Source organism: Barbus barbus, assembly GCF_936440315.1.
Source record: "Barbus barbus genome assembly, chromosome: 3".
Taxonomy (NCBI): domain Eukaryota; kingdom Metazoa; phylum Chordata; class Actinopteri; order Cypriniformes; family Cyprinidae; genus Barbus; species Barbus barbus.
The window spans coordinates 43,551,291-43,575,368 of record NC_136731.1 but is presented as its reverse complement, the minus strand read 5'-3'; the positions used below and the strand labels follow the sequence as shown (position 1 = coordinate 43,575,368).

Below are 24,078 nucleotides of genomic sequence, written 5' to 3'. Positions count from 1 at the left end.
ATAAAACAGCTTCATAAATAGGAAGATTTCAATACTTGAGGATTCTGAATGGGATTTTTTTTTAGCGAGCCATTAAATAATTTGAGACTTGACTCGGACTCGTGACCAAAGACTCGAGACTTGACTCATACTCCAACATCTGAACATCTCTGCCCTGTGGTCTGTGTGGGTCCTAACGCCATGTTAAACCGAGGTCTTGACTCTCTGTGGTCACTAAAAATCCCATGGCACTTCTCGTAAAGAGTAGAGGTGTAACCCCGGTGTCCTGGCCAAATTCCCTCCACTGGCCCTTATCAATCATGGTCTCGTAATAATCCCCATCCACTTGATTGGCTCCATCTCTCTCTCCTCTCCACCTGTAGCTGGTGTGTGGTGAGCTGTTGCTGTGGCTGCCAACGCATCATCCAAGTGGATGCTGCACACTGGGGGTGGTTGAGGAGAGCCCCCCCCCCCATGATTGTAAAGTGCTTTGGGTGTACGGCAATACACAATAAAAGCACTATATAAATGCATCATTCATTCATTCATTCATTCATTTGGTTATGTCTTAAGTCCCAGATATTTAGACAGACATAACCCTAGGATCTTATCATTGTCACGTGTGTTTATTGATCTGAATTTCTATATTACAGCTGCTTGCTGCTTCTCCTCCAGTCCTCACTCACGAAGACTGTTGATGCTGTTCAAATATCATGCAAGGCTAATTTTAATTCCTTTTTGTTTATTTGTGCAGATAGGGAGAAAAACAGCACACCTTATGGACACAATGGCCGTTTCTCAAACGGAAGACTGCATCCTCCGGAGGTCGCATTTGTAGGCTGCATACATCGTAACAAAGATCTTATTTTAGTATATTAACAGTTATAAATTCACTGTATTATTTTCCCTCCTCTCTCCGCTTCACTCCAGTCCAGCGGGGGGCGCTAAAACACACACGTTTGTTTGCAAAACACCATTAAACCTCAGAGGAAGAAGTTCAGTTTCACCTCGCTCTGGTTTGTCTCGATGCTAGCTCAATACAAACTGCTAGAAATGTTGTTTCTGTAAATAGAGAAGTTTTTGGATCTGGTCAGTACCTGTAATATTCTCATCCCCAGAGTCGTGACTAAGTGTTGAAGCAAGCAGGAATATCTGGAGGAGTATCATCTGAACTGAGATCTGCTGTGAAGATGGTGTTTGTTAAAGAAGAGAGTGAAGAGAACACCAGTGAACCAGAAACCTTGAGAATAAAACACGAAGAACCAGAAACCTGGAGAATAAAACACGAAGAACCAGAAACCTGGAGAATAAAACACGAAGAACCAGAAACCTCGAGAATAAAACACGAGGAACCAGAAACCCGGAGAATAAAACACGAGGAACCAGAAACCTGGAGAATAAAACACGAGGAACCAGAAGGTTGGTGTTTATTTTTCATTCATCTTTAATGACAGTTTGTGGGACATTAGGCTTACAAAGACTTAACCCTCTGTGGTCTGAGGGGGCTTTGGGGCACTGTATAGGGCTGGGCGATATATTGCATGCGCATCTCATCAGTAAAGCCGGTTCTGTGATTAGCGCTAAATCTCCATCACCTGTTTTCAAATGGAGCAGCATTTAATACACAGAGCCTAATCGTGCTTGTAATCGGTGCATCTCTAATAAAATGTAATAGATGTATTTTTAAAACTGCACCAAAATGATCAAAATGTTGTATATCAATTTCTGCTTTTACATCAGGGTTCACTTTTGTCTTTTCACATTAATTTTTTTATGATTTAATGAAAACAAATCATTTTACATTTATTTCAGAGTTGACTGAAGAAAACGAGGAGAACGAAGAATTGAGTGAAGTTGAGGGAAAATATCAGTTCAGAACTAGGAAAAAACATTTGAGTTGCTCACAAACCAAACAGACTTTTTTAAAGAAAAGAAGAGCCAAGAAATCCTTCACCTGCACTCAGTGTGGAAAGAGTTTGACATGCAAATATAGTTTTAATGTTCATATGAGAGTTCACACTGGAGAGAAACTGTTTAAGTGTTCACACTGTGACAAGAGATTCAGTCTGTCAGGAGACCTGAAAAGACACGAGAGAATCCACACTGGAGAGAAACCGTACAAATGTGATCAGTGCGAGAGGAGTTTTACACTAAAAGGACACCTTAAAGAGCATATAAGGGTTCATACTGGAGAGAAGCCATTCACTTGTGATCAGTGTGGAAAGAGTTTCTCACAATCATCAACCCTTAAGGAACACATGAACATCCACACTAGAGAGAAACCATACGCATGTGATCAATGCAACAAAATAGTTTTCAGTGCTTCAAATCTGAAGAAACACCTGACAGTTCATACAAAGGAGAAGCCACATTCATGTTATTTGTGCGGAAAGAGTTTTGCATCTTTACAATATTTAACAGCACATCAGAAAATACACGCTGGTGTGAGAGAGTACATGTGCTGTGAGTGTGGGAGGACTTTTACTTCAGCAAAGTGTTTAAAACGGCACGAGAGGACTCACACTGGAGAAAAACCTTACAAGTGTTCACACTGTGACAAGAGATTCAGTCAGTCAGCACATCTGAAAACACATGAGAGGATTCACACTGGAGAGAAACCTTATAAGTGCACTGCATGTGGGAAGTGTTTCATTCAATCATCTAATCTACACATTCATACAAAAAACTATCACAGTAAGTAGATCATCTTCAGATCCAGCACTTTCGGGTCTGATCCTCACATGCGACACAATAATGGAAAGGATGTGGCCATGTGAAGCATGTAAAGGCAGCATAAATTACGAAAGACTAGTATTGATAAGCTCTGATGTGATCGGTTCTAAGTATTCCTGTACATTCTTACAATTATACAACCTATGCATGTAAATAAAAAGTTGCATATCATATTCATAACATCAGACGGACGAGATCCTCAACATATGGATTACACATGACAAAGTGCACATTCTGAAATTGGAATAAAGTTTTATTCTTTGAATGTGTGTATATTCCTTAATTCCATAATTCACCCATCTACTCTTTTTATTGTGTTAAGAGGGTCCGTGAATGCAGTCAGCACAAGAACTACAGCTGTGGTCACTCTAGACATTGAGCATGTGACGTTTCATTTTAAAGTTGAACAGGAATGCAGGGAAATTGGCTTGAGCTTGCGTTTCAGTGTCCCACATTCACGTGCATATGAATGGAAGTCAATGAAACTTGGAAATTCAGACGCAAAGATCAGGGAGACTTGATGTGTCTTCAGCAGGATTCTTGTTTCATTGCAGTTTATATACATTTTTACAGGTTCAGCGTTTATAGATGGAGACAAACACCTGGGTAGCAACCTTAAAGTATGCAAATGAGCAGGGTTGGACTGGTAATCGGGCATACCGGGTAATCAACCATTGGGCCATAGGTTCATCTCCTGTATTAACAGTACCCAATATAGACGGAGCGATGAAGTATTTTGCTTCGCCTATATAAAGATCACTTCACCCCATTTTATCCTCGTGCTTTATCAAGAACAGGCTTGCTCTGCGGTGAGTGATTCAGGCTAAAGAGCCAAGCAGGAGGAGAAGAGAGTAGTTGAATCTGTAAAGTGCTCGATAGGGACTTACAGTGAAGGCAGGCATCTAAAGCCTGGAATACACTACGTGATTTTTGCCCCGATTTTACTGTCTGAACAAGTTGACGCTAGTTGAGGAAAGTCAGAGCCAGTCTGCAGATTACAGCTGACAGATTCCACAGAAAATTGCGTAGTGTATAATGGTTACAGACTCCAATTTCTTAGCTTCAGACTTTGATTGTATCCAGTCGGAGTATATCAAACATGTTTGATATTTTCAGCTGATTTTAGAGCACACATGTTTTCACTTGTCATGCGTCTCCTAGCAATAAGGCGCATGAGTTCGTTGTGATCGGAACAACTTTAAAGTCCAGAAGTGTATGATCCTCGGTCACATAGTGTATGATGCCCAGTTTTCCTTTGTCACTATTTACAAAGTCGGTAAGTGTATGATGCCTAGTGTAAAATCTGTTCAGAATTTAAAAGTTGTGTAGTGTATTCCAGCCTTAACCGATATCCTAATGAGTGCGCACCATGAGCATAGAATACGAAAACACGTTTTAAAGGGGTGGTTGACTTTTTTATTTTTTTTTCTAGGCTTGATTGTGTTTATGGGGTGCAGTCTAAAATATGTTAATGCTTGGTTTGTAAAAAAAAAAAAAACATTATTTTTCACATAATTTACCTTTATTTCCAGAGATGGGAAGTAATGAAGTACAAATACTTTGTTACTGTACTTAAGTAGATTTTTCTGGCATCAGTACTTCCCTTTTAAATTTTCTGACTAGTTTTTACTTTTACTCCTTACATTTTTACACAAATATCTGTGCTTTCTACCTGCATTTTCAAACCAGGCTTGTTACTTTAGTTTTGGTGGATCACCATTCGATAACAAATCTATAATACATCATGAAGCGGTTAGTCTTGACTGGCAAGGCGATTCAGCTCGCGCCGTGCATCTCTGCCAATAGATTTCTGTCGGTTTCTATCTGCGTAATGTGATGGCCATACAAAAACAAACAAACAAACAAAAATAAAACCGTTATCCGTGGTTTCAGAATTTGTTGTGGGTGTATGGGATGGCCTGGATGAGTCCATACCTGAAATTTTGTCCCAGTCCTGCATGTTTTTCGGTTAACATATAAAGACAAACCTGGGTAAACAATCCTAGAAATACCTTCCGCTTCTTTGTAACCAACAGTTGAAAATATTATTGGATTTTTGTATCCATTGTGAAAATTATCTACAATTCTATCAGATTTGATATTTAATAATTAAAATGCCTAAATATCTTACCGAATTTTTGACCTCAATACCTTCTATCTGATCTTTGTCCAAACTGTGAACAGGCATAATTTCACTCTTATTGCATTTGACTGAGACCAGAAGCATTAGAAAATCAATTCAAAGCATTCAAAATAACAGGAACTGGGGGCCGCTCTAGTCAATGCTTGTGTTTTATACCAGCTGCGCTGCTGCACGTTTCTAAAGCGTCCCAGAATCTTGTGCTCTCACGAATCCAGTTGATTCCCTACCGGTGTGATTTGCCACCTCGTGGAGGCGGAAACTCATCTGAGCCGTCAAGGGGGTTACGGTAACATAATACACTGATAATAGGCTGCTTTTAAATTAAAATTGAATTTTAAAACAAAAGTTCTTCTTTGCCCAGATTAGCCTACACTTTCTTAATAGCATAAATCCCTTCAAACTTTATCTGGAATGTCACTGTTTTCACTGCAACTTCCCGAACAAGCGAACACACAAACAGTACATTTTTTGTGTCTGTCTGCCTGGACGAACAAACTTTAAAACACATTAATATTTTAGAAAATATTTGCATCATTAATGATTTATCTCACCCACCCACAATTAATTAGAATGCTTTTTTTTTTTATATTACCCGACTCACCTGACCCGGGGATTATCCGCAGCACCAGTGGATACGACCACCATCCGCGCATCACTAGTATGGATTAGGTTAACTGGTTCTCTCCATGAATATAGCCATAGATGCTGGAATTAAGAAGAAAGCAAACAAACAAATGTCCACCAAGAAGATGGAAACTTGTAGCAACAGTATTTTTTCCCCCTCTTTTTCTGATGTATGTCATTTTGTGGCAATTTTCTGTTCAATGTCTCTTCATGAAAAAAAAATGTGTAGAAATAGACATCTAAATGCGAATCTTCTGTTTACATGCAACACACTACTACACCATTAAATGTACTGTATAAATTAAAATGTGCATGTTCTTACTCTGGTTAAGTATATATAATATTGACTTTTCCCAGTAAACGTTTACTTACCGTTGAAATTAGCAAGTGAACACACACATGTGGGGCCCAATGGATTTTACCCGGTCAATTTTGTCCCATAAAAGAATGTCATCTGCTGAGAACTTAGTAATAGATTTAATCTTTTCTATTTAATTGCACAAAAAATGCTGAGAAACAGGCTGAGAAATGAATCAAAAACGGTGGGGTTATGTTTAGTAATAGCAAAGTAATGCCTCGTTCACACAACAAGCAAAACGCAGTTACAAAGTGAAAAGATCCCACTCATTTCAATGGAGAGCCAGCAATTTCCCGCGACACGAGTGACAGTGACCACTGCAAGCAAGCAAATGTTTATTTATGTAGCACTTTTCCAAACAAATTAATGCAGTTCAAAGTGCTTTACAAGCAAAAAGGAATCAAATACAAAAACAATAGAAATAAACCAAATGCAAAATAGAAATTAACCCTTTAAAATACAAGAACAAAATTTTCAATATATATAGTTAAATATATTATATAAAGAAAAAAAGTATTAAAAAAGAAGGAAAAACAAAACGCATAAATATATAAAGATTTTATAGGACATTACTGGAAGGCAGACAGATGATGTCAATCTTGAAACAACACATTGAACTACCAAATTTTGCTATAAGTTGGATTGCAACTTATAATCATTGCTGTTAATAGTATTCATCGTCTGTTTGATTACGTCATCAACTGATTTTTACCGTATATTTCTGCCATATGTTCATCAACTTGACATAGTCACCACTGATAAGCTATTACTAACTATATTGTAGAAACTTGATTTCCTGTACAGCTGCTTTGCAACGATTTGTATCTTGAAAATTGAGTATGATTGGAGTATGATGTGATATTGTTTGTGTTGTAACATGGTAATTTTGTAACAACATCCTGCCCAGGGACTGCAGATGCAAATTAGCTTTATAGCTAACTCTGGCACAACACTTTTGTTGTGCATTGTCCCTGTATAAATAAATGAAATAAACTAAAATAAGCGCTATACAAATAAAATTGAATTGAAAAAACTTTTAATACACTATATGCACTGCCTTATGAACTAATAAATGATTTTTGGGGCTTTTGTATGCTTTATATTATTAGATAGGACAGTGGAGTGCAGACAGCAAAGTATTGGGTGGAGAGAGGGGGGTCGGGATCGGCAAAGGACCTAGAGATGAGAATTGAACTCGGGTCGCCATCAGCATAGTTGTGCTATATGTCGGCCACCGACTAATAAAAGAGTATTAAAATCAATATGAAAGCTAACAGGTAACCAGTGTAATGACTTTAATACAGGTGTAATGTGGTCTCTCTTTTTGGCCTTTGTCAATATTGTAGCAGCAATATTTTGTATTACTTGTAGTTGATTAATTGTATTCTTTGGTAGACCTGAAAGGAAGGAATTGCAATAGTCAAGCCTTTTGGTAATATTACATACAAAAGCAGTTTTGGTAATATTACATACATGAGCTTTAAAGTTAATATTTAAATCAAAGACAATTCCTAATTAGCCATTTGGCTTGGATTCAGTTCAATTTAGTTTAGGGTTCAATTTCTCTATCTGTGCTTTTGATCCAATAATGAAAACTGCAGTTTTATCTTGGTTGAGTTGTACAAAAAAAAGTGACATCCAGACCTTTATGCCTTTATATCTGGATGCAATTTTCAAGTAAGTCAAGTTAAAGAGGATCAACATGAGACACGGCTACAGACAACTGTGTATGTCGTCAGCCTAACTATGAAAAGAGATACCATGCCTTCTAATAATGTGACCGAAATAAAGAATAAAAAGCAGTGGTAAAATTGAGCCCTGAGTAACCCCACATGATAACTTGTAATATTAATAGATACTACAAAGGTTCTTCCGCTAAGGTATGATAAAAACCAATTCAAAACAGTTCCAGATAGACCAACATAATAATTTAATCTATTTATTTATTAAATTAAGGTGGTCAGGGGTCCCTAGGCTGCTCTTTGTGTGAGGCCCCCCTTAATCATTATGCTTTGCAGGAGATATTTAGTGTCATACATGGTCCACACGCAAATAAGTAAGCAAGTACGGTGAACTGGCATACACGCACATTGAGACAGCCAATCCCACAGTGTTTCCTCTACATTCCCAGTGTCCTCACAGGATTTTTGTGAGACTGTGGTGGGTGACAATTGGTTCCTCTGGGTTCCCAGGGTATGCCCCCCATAAGAAAATTGTGTTCATTTTAAACTTAAATCTCGTGCATTTTGAGAGCAGAATCAAGATCAATGAAGAAATATGTAGTAATTTCTTTATTGGTTGCATAGATGTGAATGTGATGGTAGGGCACAGTTTTCACTATATATTCTTATAAAAGTTACAAATGCTATTCTGTTAAGATCAGGGGGTGATTTTCTCATTGTCTTTTGTTGTTTGATTATCATTAACGCTGACACTTAACTCAAGAGATGCGATGAGACACAAGATTGGGTTCACAAGAACGAGACGAGGCGAGATTTTTACATATTATTTAAAAAACAAATCTCTATGACCAGATACATAACTGGAAAAAATTGTCTGCAGGTGCATTTTGAATTGTTTTAACTAATCATATTGTAATAAATGTAATTTCAGTTCTACATTCTGAGTATGAATTATCATATGCAGTAAAAGACAACAACGCTTAAGCATTATAAAAGGTTTTGTAAAAGGCCACAAACTCAAGTGACTGGCTTGTCTACTGTATGCGTTCATGTGAGTCTCTTCAGACCTTAGAACTGTACATGAATTATGAGCTGCTAAAACGTTTGACCTCCTAACTGAACTCCTTTTCACAAATTGAACACAGAAGCAAAAACAGTATAAATAACAAAAAATACACAATTATTTCTAAATAAAACTAAGTGCAAACAATAACTGCAGCCATAATCAAAGTAAGCTACTTTTTCAAGATTTAAAGTGCAAATAGAGCCCAAATTTTTCAAGCATGATACAGAGCTATAGACAACCACACAACCTATTATAGCCTACATACTAATAACAGCCTACATACCTGTATGTAGCCTAATTTGCAATAAATGCGTGCAATAAAAAAACTCCACGATGCATGCAATAATAAAAAAAAAATGCCTCATTCATTCAAAACGCGGGGTATTAAAACCGCTTTTTCACATGTGCATTTTACTTTTGGTTTCAATTTAACAATCATGTGAACTCTCGGTGATACTGAGCATGCATTCTACAATACAAGACAATAATTTTGTCAAGTGCTCTGCAACAAATCCTCCTTTAATATTTCTTATGGGCCAGGGAGGGGTTTTTTTCTACACTGAAGTTAATTTAAAAAAATAATTAAAAAATTGTCTGGCCAATCCGGGGCCCCTGCACACATAGGCTGCAGCCTAGGCAGGCCTGTCCATTAATCCATTGCTATGCTATGAAAATATATAGCGGAAGAGAGAGCGTGCGAATATGAATTAGGTACTGCATATGTGCGGCTTTCCGAAAGTATTTTATTGCTAAATTTCCTAGTCAGGGATGTGACCACTAACAGTTGCATGCCATTATGAAACAATATTAAGAAGCACCAGTGCCAATGACCCGATAAGCATACTTTTGTTCAGTGCTGAGTTATGCAAGCTCATGAATCCTCTCATTATAACAAAGGGTAGACACACACACACACGATATAACTAAGAGATTCATTATGCAGTGTAGAGAGCTTTGTTGATTATAATGGAACTTTGTGAGATTGTGACGAGGAGAGTGACAGCTTTTAAAGATTATTAAGGGAGTCTGCGAATGTTATATTGATTTAGATACTGAGCAGGGCTGTGTTTCCCAATAACACTGTCTCTGAGTGCGCTACGAAGACTTAACGTAATTAATAAATGTATGCCTTAACTAAAGGTGTACCATTTCTAGGCGTGCTCCCTGAACTGTACCTTAGGAGGTTGCTTAAGATATTACCAGCTGCTGTCCATGGCAGTGGTGCTGAATTGGTTGATATCAATGGCTCGAGAATCGATTATTCATTCTATGCACGGGCTGCTTCACTGCGTTGGAAACTAAATCCAACCTTGAATATTTTATATAATTTTGAAATGAGGGCGCACACATGCAACCTCATTCCCAAACCTAGCCTATATGATTAACTGGTCTTTGAATAGGTCATTTATATTATATCTTATATTATATATTCATTTACTCCACATTGCCCAGCAGCAGCATCACATATTGGTATAAATCACTAATTTCTGTTATTGGATTGCCTACTCAATAAAAACACAACAGGAGAAACATATAATTAACATGTACTACTGCGGAGAAAACAAAAATAATGTCTTTATTCAAAGTACATATGTTGTTTACGTATGTGATACTCTCCAAAAGGGCACCAGTGTGACGTGGAGGATAATAATTTTTGGATAAAGTCATTATTTTTGTTTTCTTTGCACACAAAAAGTATTCTCGTAGCTTCATAAAACTATGGTTGAACCACTGATGTCACATGGATTATTTTAACGACGTCCTTGCTACATTTCTGGACGTTGATCGTGTTAGGATCCTTGGGATGGTCAGAGAGCTTTCATAATGCATCAAAAATATGTTGTACTTGCTCATTTTGGTTATTGGGGGGTTATGTCCCCCCTGTCCATCCCCACAAACTACGACCCTGTTTGATTTAAACGTCTCATTTTGGTGTCTCCTCTCGCAGTGAGTGGATTCTAACTTAAACGCTTCTGATTGGCCATTGCATACAAGAAATCAACAGACATATCTGTGGCTACACTGCTCAACTCATTGAAATGCGTTGAAAATAAACATTTGACGCTCTCCAGAGCACGAACACAAATGAGCACAATACGCTCCTGCTTTTGTTTGAGGTATTATCCTCATATCTGTCTTCTTCATGTTGAGTTTGCAGTTAATTTTGAGTAACCTTGCTGCTTTTGAGAGCTGTTAAGTTATTAAAAGATAAAGTTATGGCTCTGAAATGGGTCTCACAGCTTCTTGTAAAACTGGAGGGGATAAAGCAGAGTTCCTTAAAGCTTTCCCTGGAGGGCCAATCTGCCACAGAGTTTAGCTCCAACCCTGATCAACTCACCTACCTGTGATTTTCTAATGATCTTGAAGACTCTGATTAGCAGCTCAGGTGTGTTTGATTAGGGTTAGAGCTAAACTCTGCAGGAGTGGGCCAGATTTGAGGATGCCTGGGATAAAGCATCCTCTATAATCTTCACCACAATCTGATGTTGGACACACAAAGGATCACTGCAAAATGCAAGCAGTTTCGATTTCAAGTTTAATCCTCGAAAGCGGCTCTTCAGAAATATTTTCAAAATATCATATTTTGTGGATATGTAATTCACATTACCTGCCATTCAACTGTTATAAGCTTAGTTCACACTGCAGGCTAAAGTGGCCCAAATGTGACCCATATCTGATTTTCTTATGACAGTCTGAACAGCACAAATCCGATTTGTTCAAATCAGGCCCAGGCCACTTTCATTACATTTACATTACAGATATTTAGATGGACACACATTCCAAGGATGTTGTTTTTCATGCTAAACATGTTTAATGTTTTGGATTTAGTTGTTGTTTTTCATTAGGCTACATCTTATAATTATCACGTGTTTCATTTATCTTAATTTCCATTTTTACATGCAGCAACACTGTGATTTTCAATGAAATATTTGACTATTCTCTCGGTTTTCTCCTCCAATCCTCCCTCACAAAGACTTTTGATGCTGATCAAATACCATTTGAGTCTCTAATTTTAAGTCCTCATCATTTATTTGTGCAGATAATATATATATTAAAAACAAACAACAACAACAGCGCACCTTTTATACGTACAAAGTATTATTATTTCCCTCCCCTCTCTGCTTCACTCCAGTCCAGCGGGGGGCGCTAAGACACATGTTTGTTTGACAAACACCATTAAACCTCAGAGGAAGAAGATTAGTTTACCACGCTTTCTGTTGTTTTGTCCTGATGCTGGCTCAATACAAACTGTTAGAAGTGTCTGTAAGTACAAAATACAGTTTTTGAATCAGGTCAGTAAATAACTGTAATGTTCTCATCCTCAGAGTCGAGACTAAGTTTTGAAGCAAGCAGGAATATCTGGAGGAGTATCATCTGAACTGAGATCTGCTGTGAAGATGGTGTTTGTTAAAGAAGAGAGTGAGGAGAACACCAGTGAACCAGAAACATGGAGAATAAAACACGAGGAACCAGAAACATGGAGAATAAAAGACGAGGAACCAGAAACATGGAGAATAAAACACGAGGAACCAGAAACATGGAGAATAAAACACGAAGAACCAGAAACCTGGAGAATAAAACACGAGGAACCAGAAACCTGGAGAATAAAACACGAGGAACCAGAAACATGGAGAATAAAACACGAGGAACCAGAAACATGGAGAATAAAACACGAGGAACCAGAAACATGGAGAATAAAACACGAGGAACCAGAAACATGGAGAATAAAACACGAGGAACCAGAAACATGGAGAATAAAACACGAGGAACCAGAAACATGGAGAATAAAACACGAGGAACAAGGAGGTTGGTGTTTATTCTTCATTTATCTTTAATAACTCTTTGTGGTACATTACACTTACAAACTTTAGAGGGTGTCCACAGATCCTTAATGTAAAAATAAGACCTTACAACTATGGAGCGAGATTGATCTCAATAATAATTCATGCAAAAGGCATGATGCACACATGCGTATCCCATCCGATCAAGGCACAGAAACGTAGCAAGGACATCAGTTAAATAGTCCAAGTCACATCAGGGGTTCAACCGTAAGTTTACTATGCTAAGAGAATACTTTTTGTGTGCAAAGAAACCAATAATATCATAATTTATGCAACAAGTAGTCAACAATACGATACACTGAAGATGCATATGAAGCAGCTTGCGATGCGATACGATTCACCCCATTACGATGCAGTGTGATACGATTCACCCCATTACGATGCCGTGTGATTCGATCCGATTCAACACAATGCGATTCCATTCAATGGAAAAAATATGATCGCTTTTATTTCTTTGGTTCAGACAGACAGCAAATCAGAAATCAACTTGTGTCTTCTGACTTCTAACGCCTCACTTCAAACGCCTTTAAATCAGTTGAGAGGAGAACAACTAGCACACTCACTTAAGCATGTTTATTAGTACATAATCCAATAAACATGCTTAAGTGAGTGTGCAGGTGTTCTCCTCTCAACTGATTCATATTTATTCCTTAAGGTAATTTCAGTTAGTCTGCCTCACTGTCAATAAAGCAAATTTAGCAAAGATCAAGCTCAGTCACTGTGGCTACTTCTGCTGGAAAGCTGAGCTCCTCTAAGCTGAGCTCCTCTAACACTGACCAATAGGAAAGCAATGATATTACCACTGACTCGCTCACATAATATCATAGCCATGCAGCCTATCTCTCTGGTTTTATAACAGCTGTACCTTTTATAGTTAGAACAGATAGCATTAGAACATAACACTGCTATTTAAAGCATTAACAATCCCTAAACTGAAAGTTAAAATCACTAAATTAAAACTACATTTTAGCTGCTATAAGAACCACACATTAACTCATCTGAGCTTAGGACTGTGTTAGCTTACATTTTATTTACCCATTACAATAGTCCCTTTACAGTTACTGCTATCATAAAATGCATATTTGACTCAGAATTATTGCGCTCCTATTTTAGTGTGCATGTGCTGCAACGCTCGTCGACTCGTAAGCCCACTCCTGACAGCAAAATGGATAGAAAGTCATGCAAATATAACATTTACAGATGAAAAATATACTCGTGACATGTCACTTATGCAGTGAGGAAAACAAATGCATTAAACAGCACTCAAATGCATTAAATAGCACAAATATATTTGCTGTTTGCCACCGTGGATCGATGTGATCCATGATCGACATTAAGGGCTGCTTAAGAATAAACGTGCACAAATTACTTCGATTCTAAAATCTACTTTAGATGACTAAAATCAAGAAATTTTACATTTATTTCTGTGTAAAAACATTATAAATGTGCACCTCAAGAAACAATATGAAATAATAAAAAATGCAGTTCAAGGTTACTTTACAATGCATTACATTTGAAGTGCTGAAATTTGCGGATTCCCTGTAGACAGCTGTGAAATAATGTAGATTAGACAAATTTTTCACAATACATCAAAGGGTCCATTACACAAAAATATATTTTGTTTTTTTTATTTTATTTTTTTATTTTCATATACAGACAACAGCATTGATCCCCACTTGTAAAAACTTGTAAAAAATGTTGACTACACAAATACTCAAATATTCATTCAACTTAACATCCAGAATAGCAGGCTTTATACACTCACCTAAAGGATTATTAGGAACACCATACTAATACTGTGTTTGACCCCCTTTCGCCTTCAGAACTGCCTTAATTGTACGTGGCATTGATTCAACAAGGTGCTGAAAGCATTCTTTAGAAATGTTGGCCCATATTGATAGGATAGCATCTTGCAGTTGATGGAGATTTGTGGGATGCACATCCAGGGCACGAAGCTCCCGTTCCACCACATCCCAAAGATGCTCTATTGGGTTGAGATCTGGTGACTGTGGGGGCCATTTTAGTACAGTGAACTCATTGTCATGTTCAAGAAACCAATTTGAAATGATTCGAGCTTTGTGACATGGTGCATTATCCTGCTGGAAGTAGCCATCAGAGGATGGGTACATGGTGGTCATAAAGGGATGGACATGGTCAGAAACAATGCTCAGGTAGGCCGTGGCATTTAAACGATGCCCAATTGGCACTAAGGGGCCTAAAGTGTGCCAAGAAAACATCCCCCACACCATTACACCACCACCACCAGCCTGCACAGTGCTAACAAGGCATGATGGATCCATGTTCTCATTCTGTTTACGCCAAATTCTGACTCTACCATCTGAATGTCTCAACAGAAATCGAGACTCATCAAACCAGGCAACATTTTTCCAGTCTTCAACCGTCCAATTTTGGTGAGCTCGTGCAAATTGTAGCCTCTTTTTCCTATTTGTAGTGGAGATGAGTGGTACCCGGTGGGGTCTTCTGCTGTTGTAGCCCATCCGCCTCAAGGTTGTGCGTGTTGTGGCTTCACAAATGCTTTGCTGCATACCTCGGTTGTAACGAGTGGTTATTTCAGTCAAAGTTGCTCTTCTATCAGCTTGAATCAGTCGGCCCATTCTCCTCTGACCTCTAGCATCAACAAGGCATTTTTGCCCACAGGACTGCCGCATACTGGATGTTTTTCCCTTTTCACAGCATTCTTTGTAAACCCTAGAAATGGTTGTGCGTGAAAATCCCAGTAACTGAGCAGATTGTGAAATACTCAGACCGGCCCGTCTGGCACCAACAACCATGCCACGCTCAAAATTGCTTAAAATCACCTTTCTTTCCCATTCTGACATTCAGTTTGGAGTTCAGGAGATTGTCTTGACCAGGACCACACCCCTAAATGCATTGAAGCAACTGCGATGTGATTGGTTGATTAGATAATTGCATTAATGAGAAATTGAACAGGTGTTCCTAATAATCCTTTAGGTGAGTGTACATGATTTTGTTTAAATAAGATGAAGTAATGCTAAACCAAAGCACCACACGTGGCAAAAACATTGGGTATTTTTTATTAGCGTTATAAAACATTAACCATTAAAACAAAAGCACAAATAGCAGCATCTCGGGTTTTTAAAAGTAGCCTACTACTTGATTAGATTAGATTAGATTAGATTCAACTTTATTGTCATTGCACATGTAAGGTACAGGGCAACAAAATGCAGTTAGCATCTAACCAGAAGTGCAATAAGCAGAGGTACAGGATATACAGTGTCTACAATAGTTACATATGTACAGAATATACAGATAAGGCAGTAGTACTATGGACATAATTTACAAATTTTTAAATACTATCAGTATGATATACAGATGGGTGATATGAACATACTATACAGATGGATTGTACAGTAAATGTATGTACACTATGAGCAAAAACTATGAATATAATTACAAATGGATATGAATAAGCTATACATTAAGATATATAAACACTAGTGCAATGAACATTGAAAGTGCATAGAAATAAAAATTTCCAGTGCATAGTACTCAGTGTGTGGACGTTTTTTTTTTTTTTTTTTTTTTTTTTTTTTAACCGATTTTAATGATGGGGAGGGGTGAAGAGTTTGTGGTGGTGTGTGAGGGGGGTATTCATTGGGCAGAGTTTAGTAGGGAAACAGCTGTAGGGAAAAAGCTGTTCCTGAGTCTGCTTGTCCTTGATCGGAGGCTCCTGAAGCGCCTCCCAGAAGGCAGTAATTTAAACAGTCTATGGTCAGGGTGAGAGGAGTCCTTAAGAATGCCGCGAGCTCGACGTAAACAGCGTTTTCTCTGGACGTCCTCAATGGCAGGAAGTGGTGTCCCTGTGATGCGTTGGGCGGTTTTCACCACCCTCTGCAGTGCCTTGCGGTCAGCAACTGTGCAGTTCCCATACCAGACTGTGATGCAGTTGGTCAGGATGCTTTCAATTGCACACCGGTAGAAGTTCCGCTGGATGATTGGAGACAGGTGGTTCTTCTTCAGTGTCCTAAGGAAGAAGAGGCGTTGGTGAGCCTTCTTGACTAGGCTGGATGTGTTGGTGGTCCAGGTCAGGTCCTCCGAGATGTGGGTTCCCAGGAACTTGAAGATGGAGACACGTTCAACAACCATCCCGTTAATGTGGATGGGGTCATGCGTTCCACTTTTCTTCTTCCTGAAGTCCACAATAAGTTCCTTTGTCTTGCTGGTGTTGAGGAGCAGGTTATTGTCAGCGCACCATGCAGCCAGGTGCTGTACCTCCTCCCTGTAGGCAGTCTCATCGTTGTCTCTGATGAGGCCAATCACTGTGGTGTCGTCAGCAAACTTGATGATGGAGTTGGATCCATGCACAGGCCTGCAGTCATGGGTGTAGAGGGAGTAGAGGAATGGGCTCAGCACACAGCCCTGTGGTACGCCGGTGTTGAGTGTGATGGTGGTGGAGCAGGTGTGGCCTGACCTAACATGCTGAGGTCTGTTGGTCAGAAAGTCCATAATCCAGCTACAGAGGGAGGTGCTAACACCCAAGTGTCCAAGTTTAGTGATCAGCTTGGAGGGAATGACGGTGTTGAATGCTGAGCTGAAATCAACAAACAACATCCGTGCATAAGTGTTGTTATTATCCAGGTGTGTGAGTACCGAGTGCAGTACTGTGCATACTGCATCCTCAGTGCTCCTATTGCTACGGTAGGCAAATTGGTGTGGGTCCAGTGTGGGTGGGAGGCAGTTCTTGAGGTGTGCCAGGACCAGTCGCTCAAAGCACTTCATTACAATGGGTGTGAGTGCTACGGGGCGGTAGTCATTCAGGCACGTCGGGGAGGAGTGTTTCGGCACTGGCACAATGGATGTGGCCTTAAAGCATGTTGGCACAGTTGCTTGGGTGAGGGACAGGTTGAAAATGTCTGTGAAGACCTCTGCGAGCTGCTCTGCACATATCCTGAGCACACGTCCAGGAATGCCGTCAGGGCCAGCGGCCTTGCATGCATTGATCCGGCTCAATGCTGTGCAGACATCTGTGGAGGTGAGTTTGAGGGTCTGATGGTCTCCTGAGAGTGTGATCTTGGTGGCTGTCTCCTTGTTGTTGTTGTCAAAGTGAGCATAAAAGTCATTTAGCTCATTAAGGAAGGAGACGTCTGTGACCGTTGGAGTGGAGTTGCATGGCTTGTAGTCACTGATGACCTGGCTGCCCTGCCACATGCGCCGGGGGTCAGAGCTGGAAAAATGCTCCTCTACCTTTAGCTTGTAGCAGTGCTTGGCCTTCTTGATGCCCCTCTTCAGGTTAGCCCTGGATATGCTGTAGGCCTGAGCGTCATCTGATCTGAAAGCAGTGTTGCGGGCTTTCAGCAAGAGCCGCACTTCCTTGTTCATCCATGGCTTCTGATTAGGGTACGTTGTGATCTGTTTCTCTGTTGTAACACTGTCAATGGAGGTATTGATGTAATCCAGTACAGAGGTGGTATAGATGTCAATGTCCGTGTGAGAGCCACTGGCAGCCTGGGAAGCAAACATACTCCAGTCCGTGTGTTGAAATTTGTCCTGAAGTACAGACTCTGCTCCCATTGGCCACACTTTGATGGTCTTCACTGATGGCTTCACACGGTTGATGAGGGGTGAATACTTGGGGGTGAGAAACAAAGAAAGGTGATCAGACTGTCCCAGGTGGGGGAGGGGAGTCGCGATGTAAGCTCCTGCGATGTTTGTGTAAACATGATCCAAAGTTTTTTCTCCTCTAGTGTGGCAGGAGACATGCTGATGGAATTTGGGGAGCACTGTCTTTAAGTTGGAGTGATTAAAATCACCCGCAACAATAAATGCAGCTTCCGGGTGTACAGTCTGTTGTTTACTAATGGCCGCATGCAGTTCGTTCATAGCAAGCTTGGCATTAGCATCCGGGGGAATATAGGCTGCAGTTATGATGGTGGAAGTGAACTCCCGCGGCAGATAGAAAGGTCTACACTTAACCATGAGAAACTCTAGGTTAGGTGAGCAGTGTTTTCCAACAATGTCAGAGTTCGTACACCAAGCTTTGTTTACATAAATGCACAATCCTCCACCTCTGGTCTTGCCGGAGTCATCTGCCGTTCTATCTGCTCGGAGCGTGTGGCGTCCGGTTAGATCAATAGCATTATTTGGTATGTCGCTATGTAGCCATGTTTCAGTGAAAACCATGACATTGCAGTCCAAAAGTTTCTTACTATGGGTGATGCGAAGTCGTATTTCATCCATTTTGTTCACCAATGACCGCACATTAGCGAGGAAAATGCTGGGTAAAGAGAGCCGGTGCGGTGTTAGCTTTAGCTTAGCTCTTAGTCCTCCGCGCTTCCCCCGCCTTTGTTTACGATCTCGGCGCCGCCTGTGAGCACTTCCGCCCGGCCGAGCAGAGTGCGTAGCCTCGGGTGTTCTGGAGATCTCCGGGATGAGTCGATGATTGGTTATAAAACTGTTGGAAAAGTGCAGACCGATATCCAAAAGCTCCTGTCGGGTGTATGATGTTAAGGCAAAGCTGTTCAGTGAGAACAGACCCGAGATGAGCAGGAAAAATACTGCAAAATTGCAAAAACTGGAGAGACGCTGAGACTCGCGATGTGTTCGCGCCGCCATCTTGGTCACAATATGCCCAAGCACCACACAAGCACCAAACAATTTACTAAAACAGTTTAAAGGTCATTGCACACCCAGTCCGAAATTTTCGCATGTTAAAGAATAAATACAACCTCACGTTGTCAATCACGTTTATACGCTGCCTCTGAAACTTTCGTCCGTCATAAAAAAATTTGCATCAGGTTTGATTTCTGTGTTTTCGCATCCGTAGCATGCATTTTGATAGGATGAGGAATACGAAAAAAAACGGAAAAACGCACGCGAAAATTACGGACTCAGTGTGCAATGACAAACTGTTAACAAACAGTTTAAGTAGGCTAAATAAGCCAAAGCAAAATATTAAATAACTTTAACTTAAGTACATAGAACTTAGAAGATAGGTGTGCCATCTCAGGGCAGAGGTGCCAGATTTATGTCCTTGTGCACGCAACTTAAGTTTAACTCTTTCACATTTTTTTCAGTGACAATTGAGAATTGTTTCCAGATGTCTGACTTGCCTTGCTTTTCTTTTGTCAAGTAAACAGCTGCTTTAATTTTCTTCCTAATTTAATGTGTTGACTCCATTTCTATTACACACCAAATCCCACCATTCCCTGCGGGTCTCCTGCAAAATTTTCTGACCGCCCAGTGACATCGCCAACTACTGGTCTGTCAGTGCAATGCAGTGTTTTTAGTCATTTTCATGGATCTGTGTGAACAGGGACAGTTTTGACTATGTTTTCGTCTATACACATTTTATCCTTTTATTTTCCAGATGTTCCAATTGATTTTCATCCTTTTAATGATTTCATTTTAGGCCTGATGAAAGTGAAAGAAGAAAGACTAGATCTGAATGAAGAGGAGAAACATCATGATGTCAATGAAGAAAAATCAGTGAGTGACAGCATTCAAATAACAGACGCCAAAAGACCTTTCAGCTGCTCTCAGTGTGGAAACACTTTCAAACAGAAAGGAAGCCTTATGAAACACGTGAGAAGTCATACTGGGGAAAAGCCTTTCAGCTGCTCTCAGTGCGGAAACACTTTCACGTGTAATGAAAACCTTAAAAATCACATGTTAAAACATGCTGGAATAAAGCCTTTTACCTGCTCTCAGTGTGGAAAGAGCTTTACAAAGAAAAGGCAACTTAAGGACCATTTGCTAACTCACACTTCTGAAAAGCCTTTCAGCTGCTCTCAGTGTGGAAACACTTTCACACGTAAAACAAACCTTAAGAAGCACATGTTAATTCATACTGGAATAAAGCCTTTCAGTTGTTCTCAGTGTGTAAAGAGTTTTACACAGAAAGGAGACCTTATGGATCATTTGGCAACTCACTCTTCAGAAAAACCTTTCACCTGCTCTCAGTGTGGAAAGTCTTTCACACGTAAAGGATACCTTAAGACTCACACGTTAATTCATACTGGAATAAAGCCTTTTAGCTGCTCTGAGTGTGGAAAGAGTTTCATATGCAAAGGAATCCTGAGGAATCACATGTTAATTCACACTGGCATAAAGTCTTTCAGCTGCTTTGTGTGTGGAAAGAGTTTTACACAGAAAGGACACCTTCAGAATCATTTGGTAACTCACTCTTCAGAAAAGCCTTTCATCTGCTCTCAGTGTGGAAAGAGTTTTACACAGAAAGGACACCTTCAGAATCATTTGGTAACTCACTCTTCAGAAAAGCCCTTCATCTGCTCTCAGTGTGGAAAGAGTTTCACACGTAAAGGATACCTTGAGACTCACATGTTAATTCATGCTGGTTAAAAGCATTTTACCTGCTCTCAGTATGGATAGAGTTTCACCTGTAAATGAGGACATGAGTTGATACTAAAGAGATGCCTTACCATAAAACTCATACAAATTAAAAGCCTCACATCTGTTCTGTTTGTTGAAGTTTGACTCCTTTTTTAAAAGCATGAGAAACTTGCGTGCTGTATGTTGTTAAGGTTTTAAATTGGTCCTGAATTGCCAGTTTTATTTTTTTTTTAAACTTTTTTCTGAGGTCCACTTATAATATTATCAAGATCTTTACATCAAAAAACATCATAATTTTGTCCTTTTTCTGTCCTGTTTTTAACCCCCCTCATCAGAACGCTCTGTTTGAATAGGCGTAGCAGATTGTAGACTTGGAAGTAAAAGCCCACTGCTATCTATGGCTTGTTTATGTTTGACAGTCTACATCCTTCTCAGATGGATGCTGCTGTGATTTAGCTCAAAAATGCATAAAAACTCAGTACCTATCAAATGATCTGTTTAACAAAGCAATAGTGATCACGTAATGAAAAAAGTTACTCACGTGTTGCGACATTACTTTCGGATCCAATATAGTCACACAGCATCATCTTTTAATTTCAGTCTTTATGAAAATCCCATGTAGAATCAAGTGTCGAGCCTTGATTTTAAACAAATCTGTGCTAAAATGAAGTGAACAAAGGACCAATTTCTTACTGACGTGGTCAGGATCTTCATTAAAAATAAAGTTCATCCTCTCTTTCTTAACATTGGGATCAGAGGGAAGGCAATGCAAATACTGTTTTTTCTCCAACTTGGCATTGCACAGCATCTTGTTGTCTTCAGAGCCTGCTCCTTTGCCTCTCTCCCCTCACATGCGTGAATCAGTGGGCGGGGATAAACAGACTGTGATGTAGAATCGGTGGGTGGGGCTAAACAGGCAGTGCTGTCGATCTTCTGTGGAGGTGGTGCTTATCCACACTATTACATCATAGAGTAGAACATTCCAAAAGATGATGTTTTGGCAAACTGCCTTCATTATAAGCTGTTTTTAGACTAATGACAAGGTTTTGAGTCCTGGAACTCCCAGGATGTTTTTTATAGTAAAAAGATCAAGGGAATTTTGGTTTCTCAGTTCATGACCGCTTTAGGGCCCTGTTTATACTACAGGGTGGGCCATTTATATGGATACACCGTAATAACATGGGAGTGGTTGGTGATATTAAAGTCCTGTTTGTGGCACATTAGTATATGTGAGGGGGCAAACTCCTCAAGATGGGTGGTGACCATGGTGGCCATTTAGAAGTCGGCCATCTTGGATACAACTTTTGTTTTTTCAATAGGAAGATAGGAAGTATTATAGGGCCATGTGACACATCAAACTTATTGGTAGTGTCACAAGAAAAAACAATGGTGTGCTTGGTTTCAACGTAACTTTATTCGTTCATGAGTTATTTACAAGTTTCTGACCACTTATAAAATGTGTTCAATGTGCTGCCCATTGTGTTGGATTGTCAATGCAACCCTCTTCTCCCACTCTTCTAAGGGGGTCAGATCGGGAGACCTTGGGGGCCATTCAACTGGCCCACGACGACCAATCCACTGTCCAGGAAACTGTTCATCTAGGAATGCTCGGACCTGGCACCCATAATGTGGTGGTGCACCATCAATGGAAACCTCAAGGCCACTGGATATTTGAAATTGCTACATGATGATGTGTTTCCCTCTTTATGCACTGAAGCTGGCACGTTCCCTGAGTTTTTCCAACAAGATGGTGCACCACCACATTATGGGTGCCAGGTCTGAGCATTCCTAGATAAACAGTTTCCTGGAAAGTGGATTGGTCGTCGTGGGCCAGTTGAATGGCCCCCAAGGTCTCCCGATCTGACCCCCTTAGACTTTTATCTTTGGGGTCATCTGAAAGCAATTGTCTATGGTGTGAAGATACGAGATGTGCAGCACCTGAAACTACAGATACTGGATGCCTGTGCTGGCATTTCTCCTGCGGTGTTGCTATCAGTGTGTGAAGAGTGGGAGAAGAGGGTTGCATTGACAATCCAACACAATGGGCAGCACATTGAACACATTTTATAAGTGGTCAGAAACTTGTAAATAACTCATGAACGAATAAAGTTACGTTGAAACCAAACACACCATTGTTTTTCTTGTGACATTACCAATAAGTTTGATGTGTCACATGGCCCTCTTCCTTTTGAAAAAACAAAAGTTGTATCCAAGATGGCCGACTTCTAAATGGTCACCATGGTCACCACCCATCTTGAGGAGTTTGCCCCCTCACATATACTAATGTGCCACAAACAGGACTTTAATATCACCAACCACTCCCATGTTATTACGGTGTATCCATATAAATGGCCCACCCTGTAGTATGTTTTCGTTTTAAAATGCATAACTTTTGCTACAGTTATGCCTGTCATGACTTTTGAAAACGCTGCAGTTTTAGTTTGAAAACTAAAACACTGAAACATTGAATACACTGCATTTCAGTGTAAACTGACGCCCACATTCGCTCTGTATATCCTTGACAACCTTCTAAACAATAACATCATGCTCATTGTTGTACCTTAGTTATGTATAGGTAGATTCCCCATTTGACCAAGCACATAGACGCATCCGCCATCTAAATAATGGATAATCTACCTATACATATCTATGGTTGTACCTGCATGAATGGTCATGGGACATGCGCTTTCAGTTGTGTATTGTGGACGCAGGACATTTCTGAAATGAAGTGAAAATGCTAGTGTAAACGAGGATTGTTTTCATTTTAAAATGAAAACGCACTAGTGTAAACAAGGCCTAAAGGTATCCATCTGGTATTTTAACAGTATTCTTATCGGTATTTTTTGTTATTTAAAAAACAAAAACAAAACAGAAATTTTAGAAAGACTTTGCTTACAGTTAGAAATTTCTCAGTCCTTTTGGCTCAATTCTCATATAAATCGAGCGTTAGCGTTAATTCTGGCAGGTCACGTGAGTCAAGCTTGCATCAGCTGATTCTCAGCCGATCACATCTACCTATAGGAATACGACACCTATTGCGGCATTCCTATATAAGCTCTATTCAGCTTTTCCCGCTTGCTCAGGAGCAAATTACCCTCCTCCATCCCCATCCCCAACTCCTCCTTTCGCACAGTCAGGACTTGGCTTTCTGATTTTACTTGCTGAATCAGACTTCTTGAATAATATTACACTTAAATATCATTGAGTACATCAATGATATCTGCTTTGTTCTGTTCTGTTAACCCTTGGGGGGTTATTATTATTGCTGCTCTCCCTGCTCATTCATGACAGGCTGCATGGATGGACAGGGAGTTTTGCCC

General features: G+C 39.8%; 1 protein-coding gene across 1 annotated transcript; it reads left to right on the top strand.

The window, feature by feature from the left end:
- Positions 1–964: 964 nt before the first annotated feature.
- LOC306849968 (uncharacterized protein) lies at positions 965–2,975 on the top strand. The gene is made up of 2 exons (XM_079385366.1): positions 965–1,398; positions 1,792–2,975. The coding sequence occupies exons 1-2, from the start codon at positions 1,170–1,172 to the stop codon at positions 2,679–2,681; spliced, it is 1,119 nt and encodes a 372-aa protein (XP_079241492.1). The 5' UTR covers positions 965–1,169; the 3' UTR covers positions 2,682–2,975.
- Positions 2,976–24,078: the final 21,103 nt, after the last annotated feature.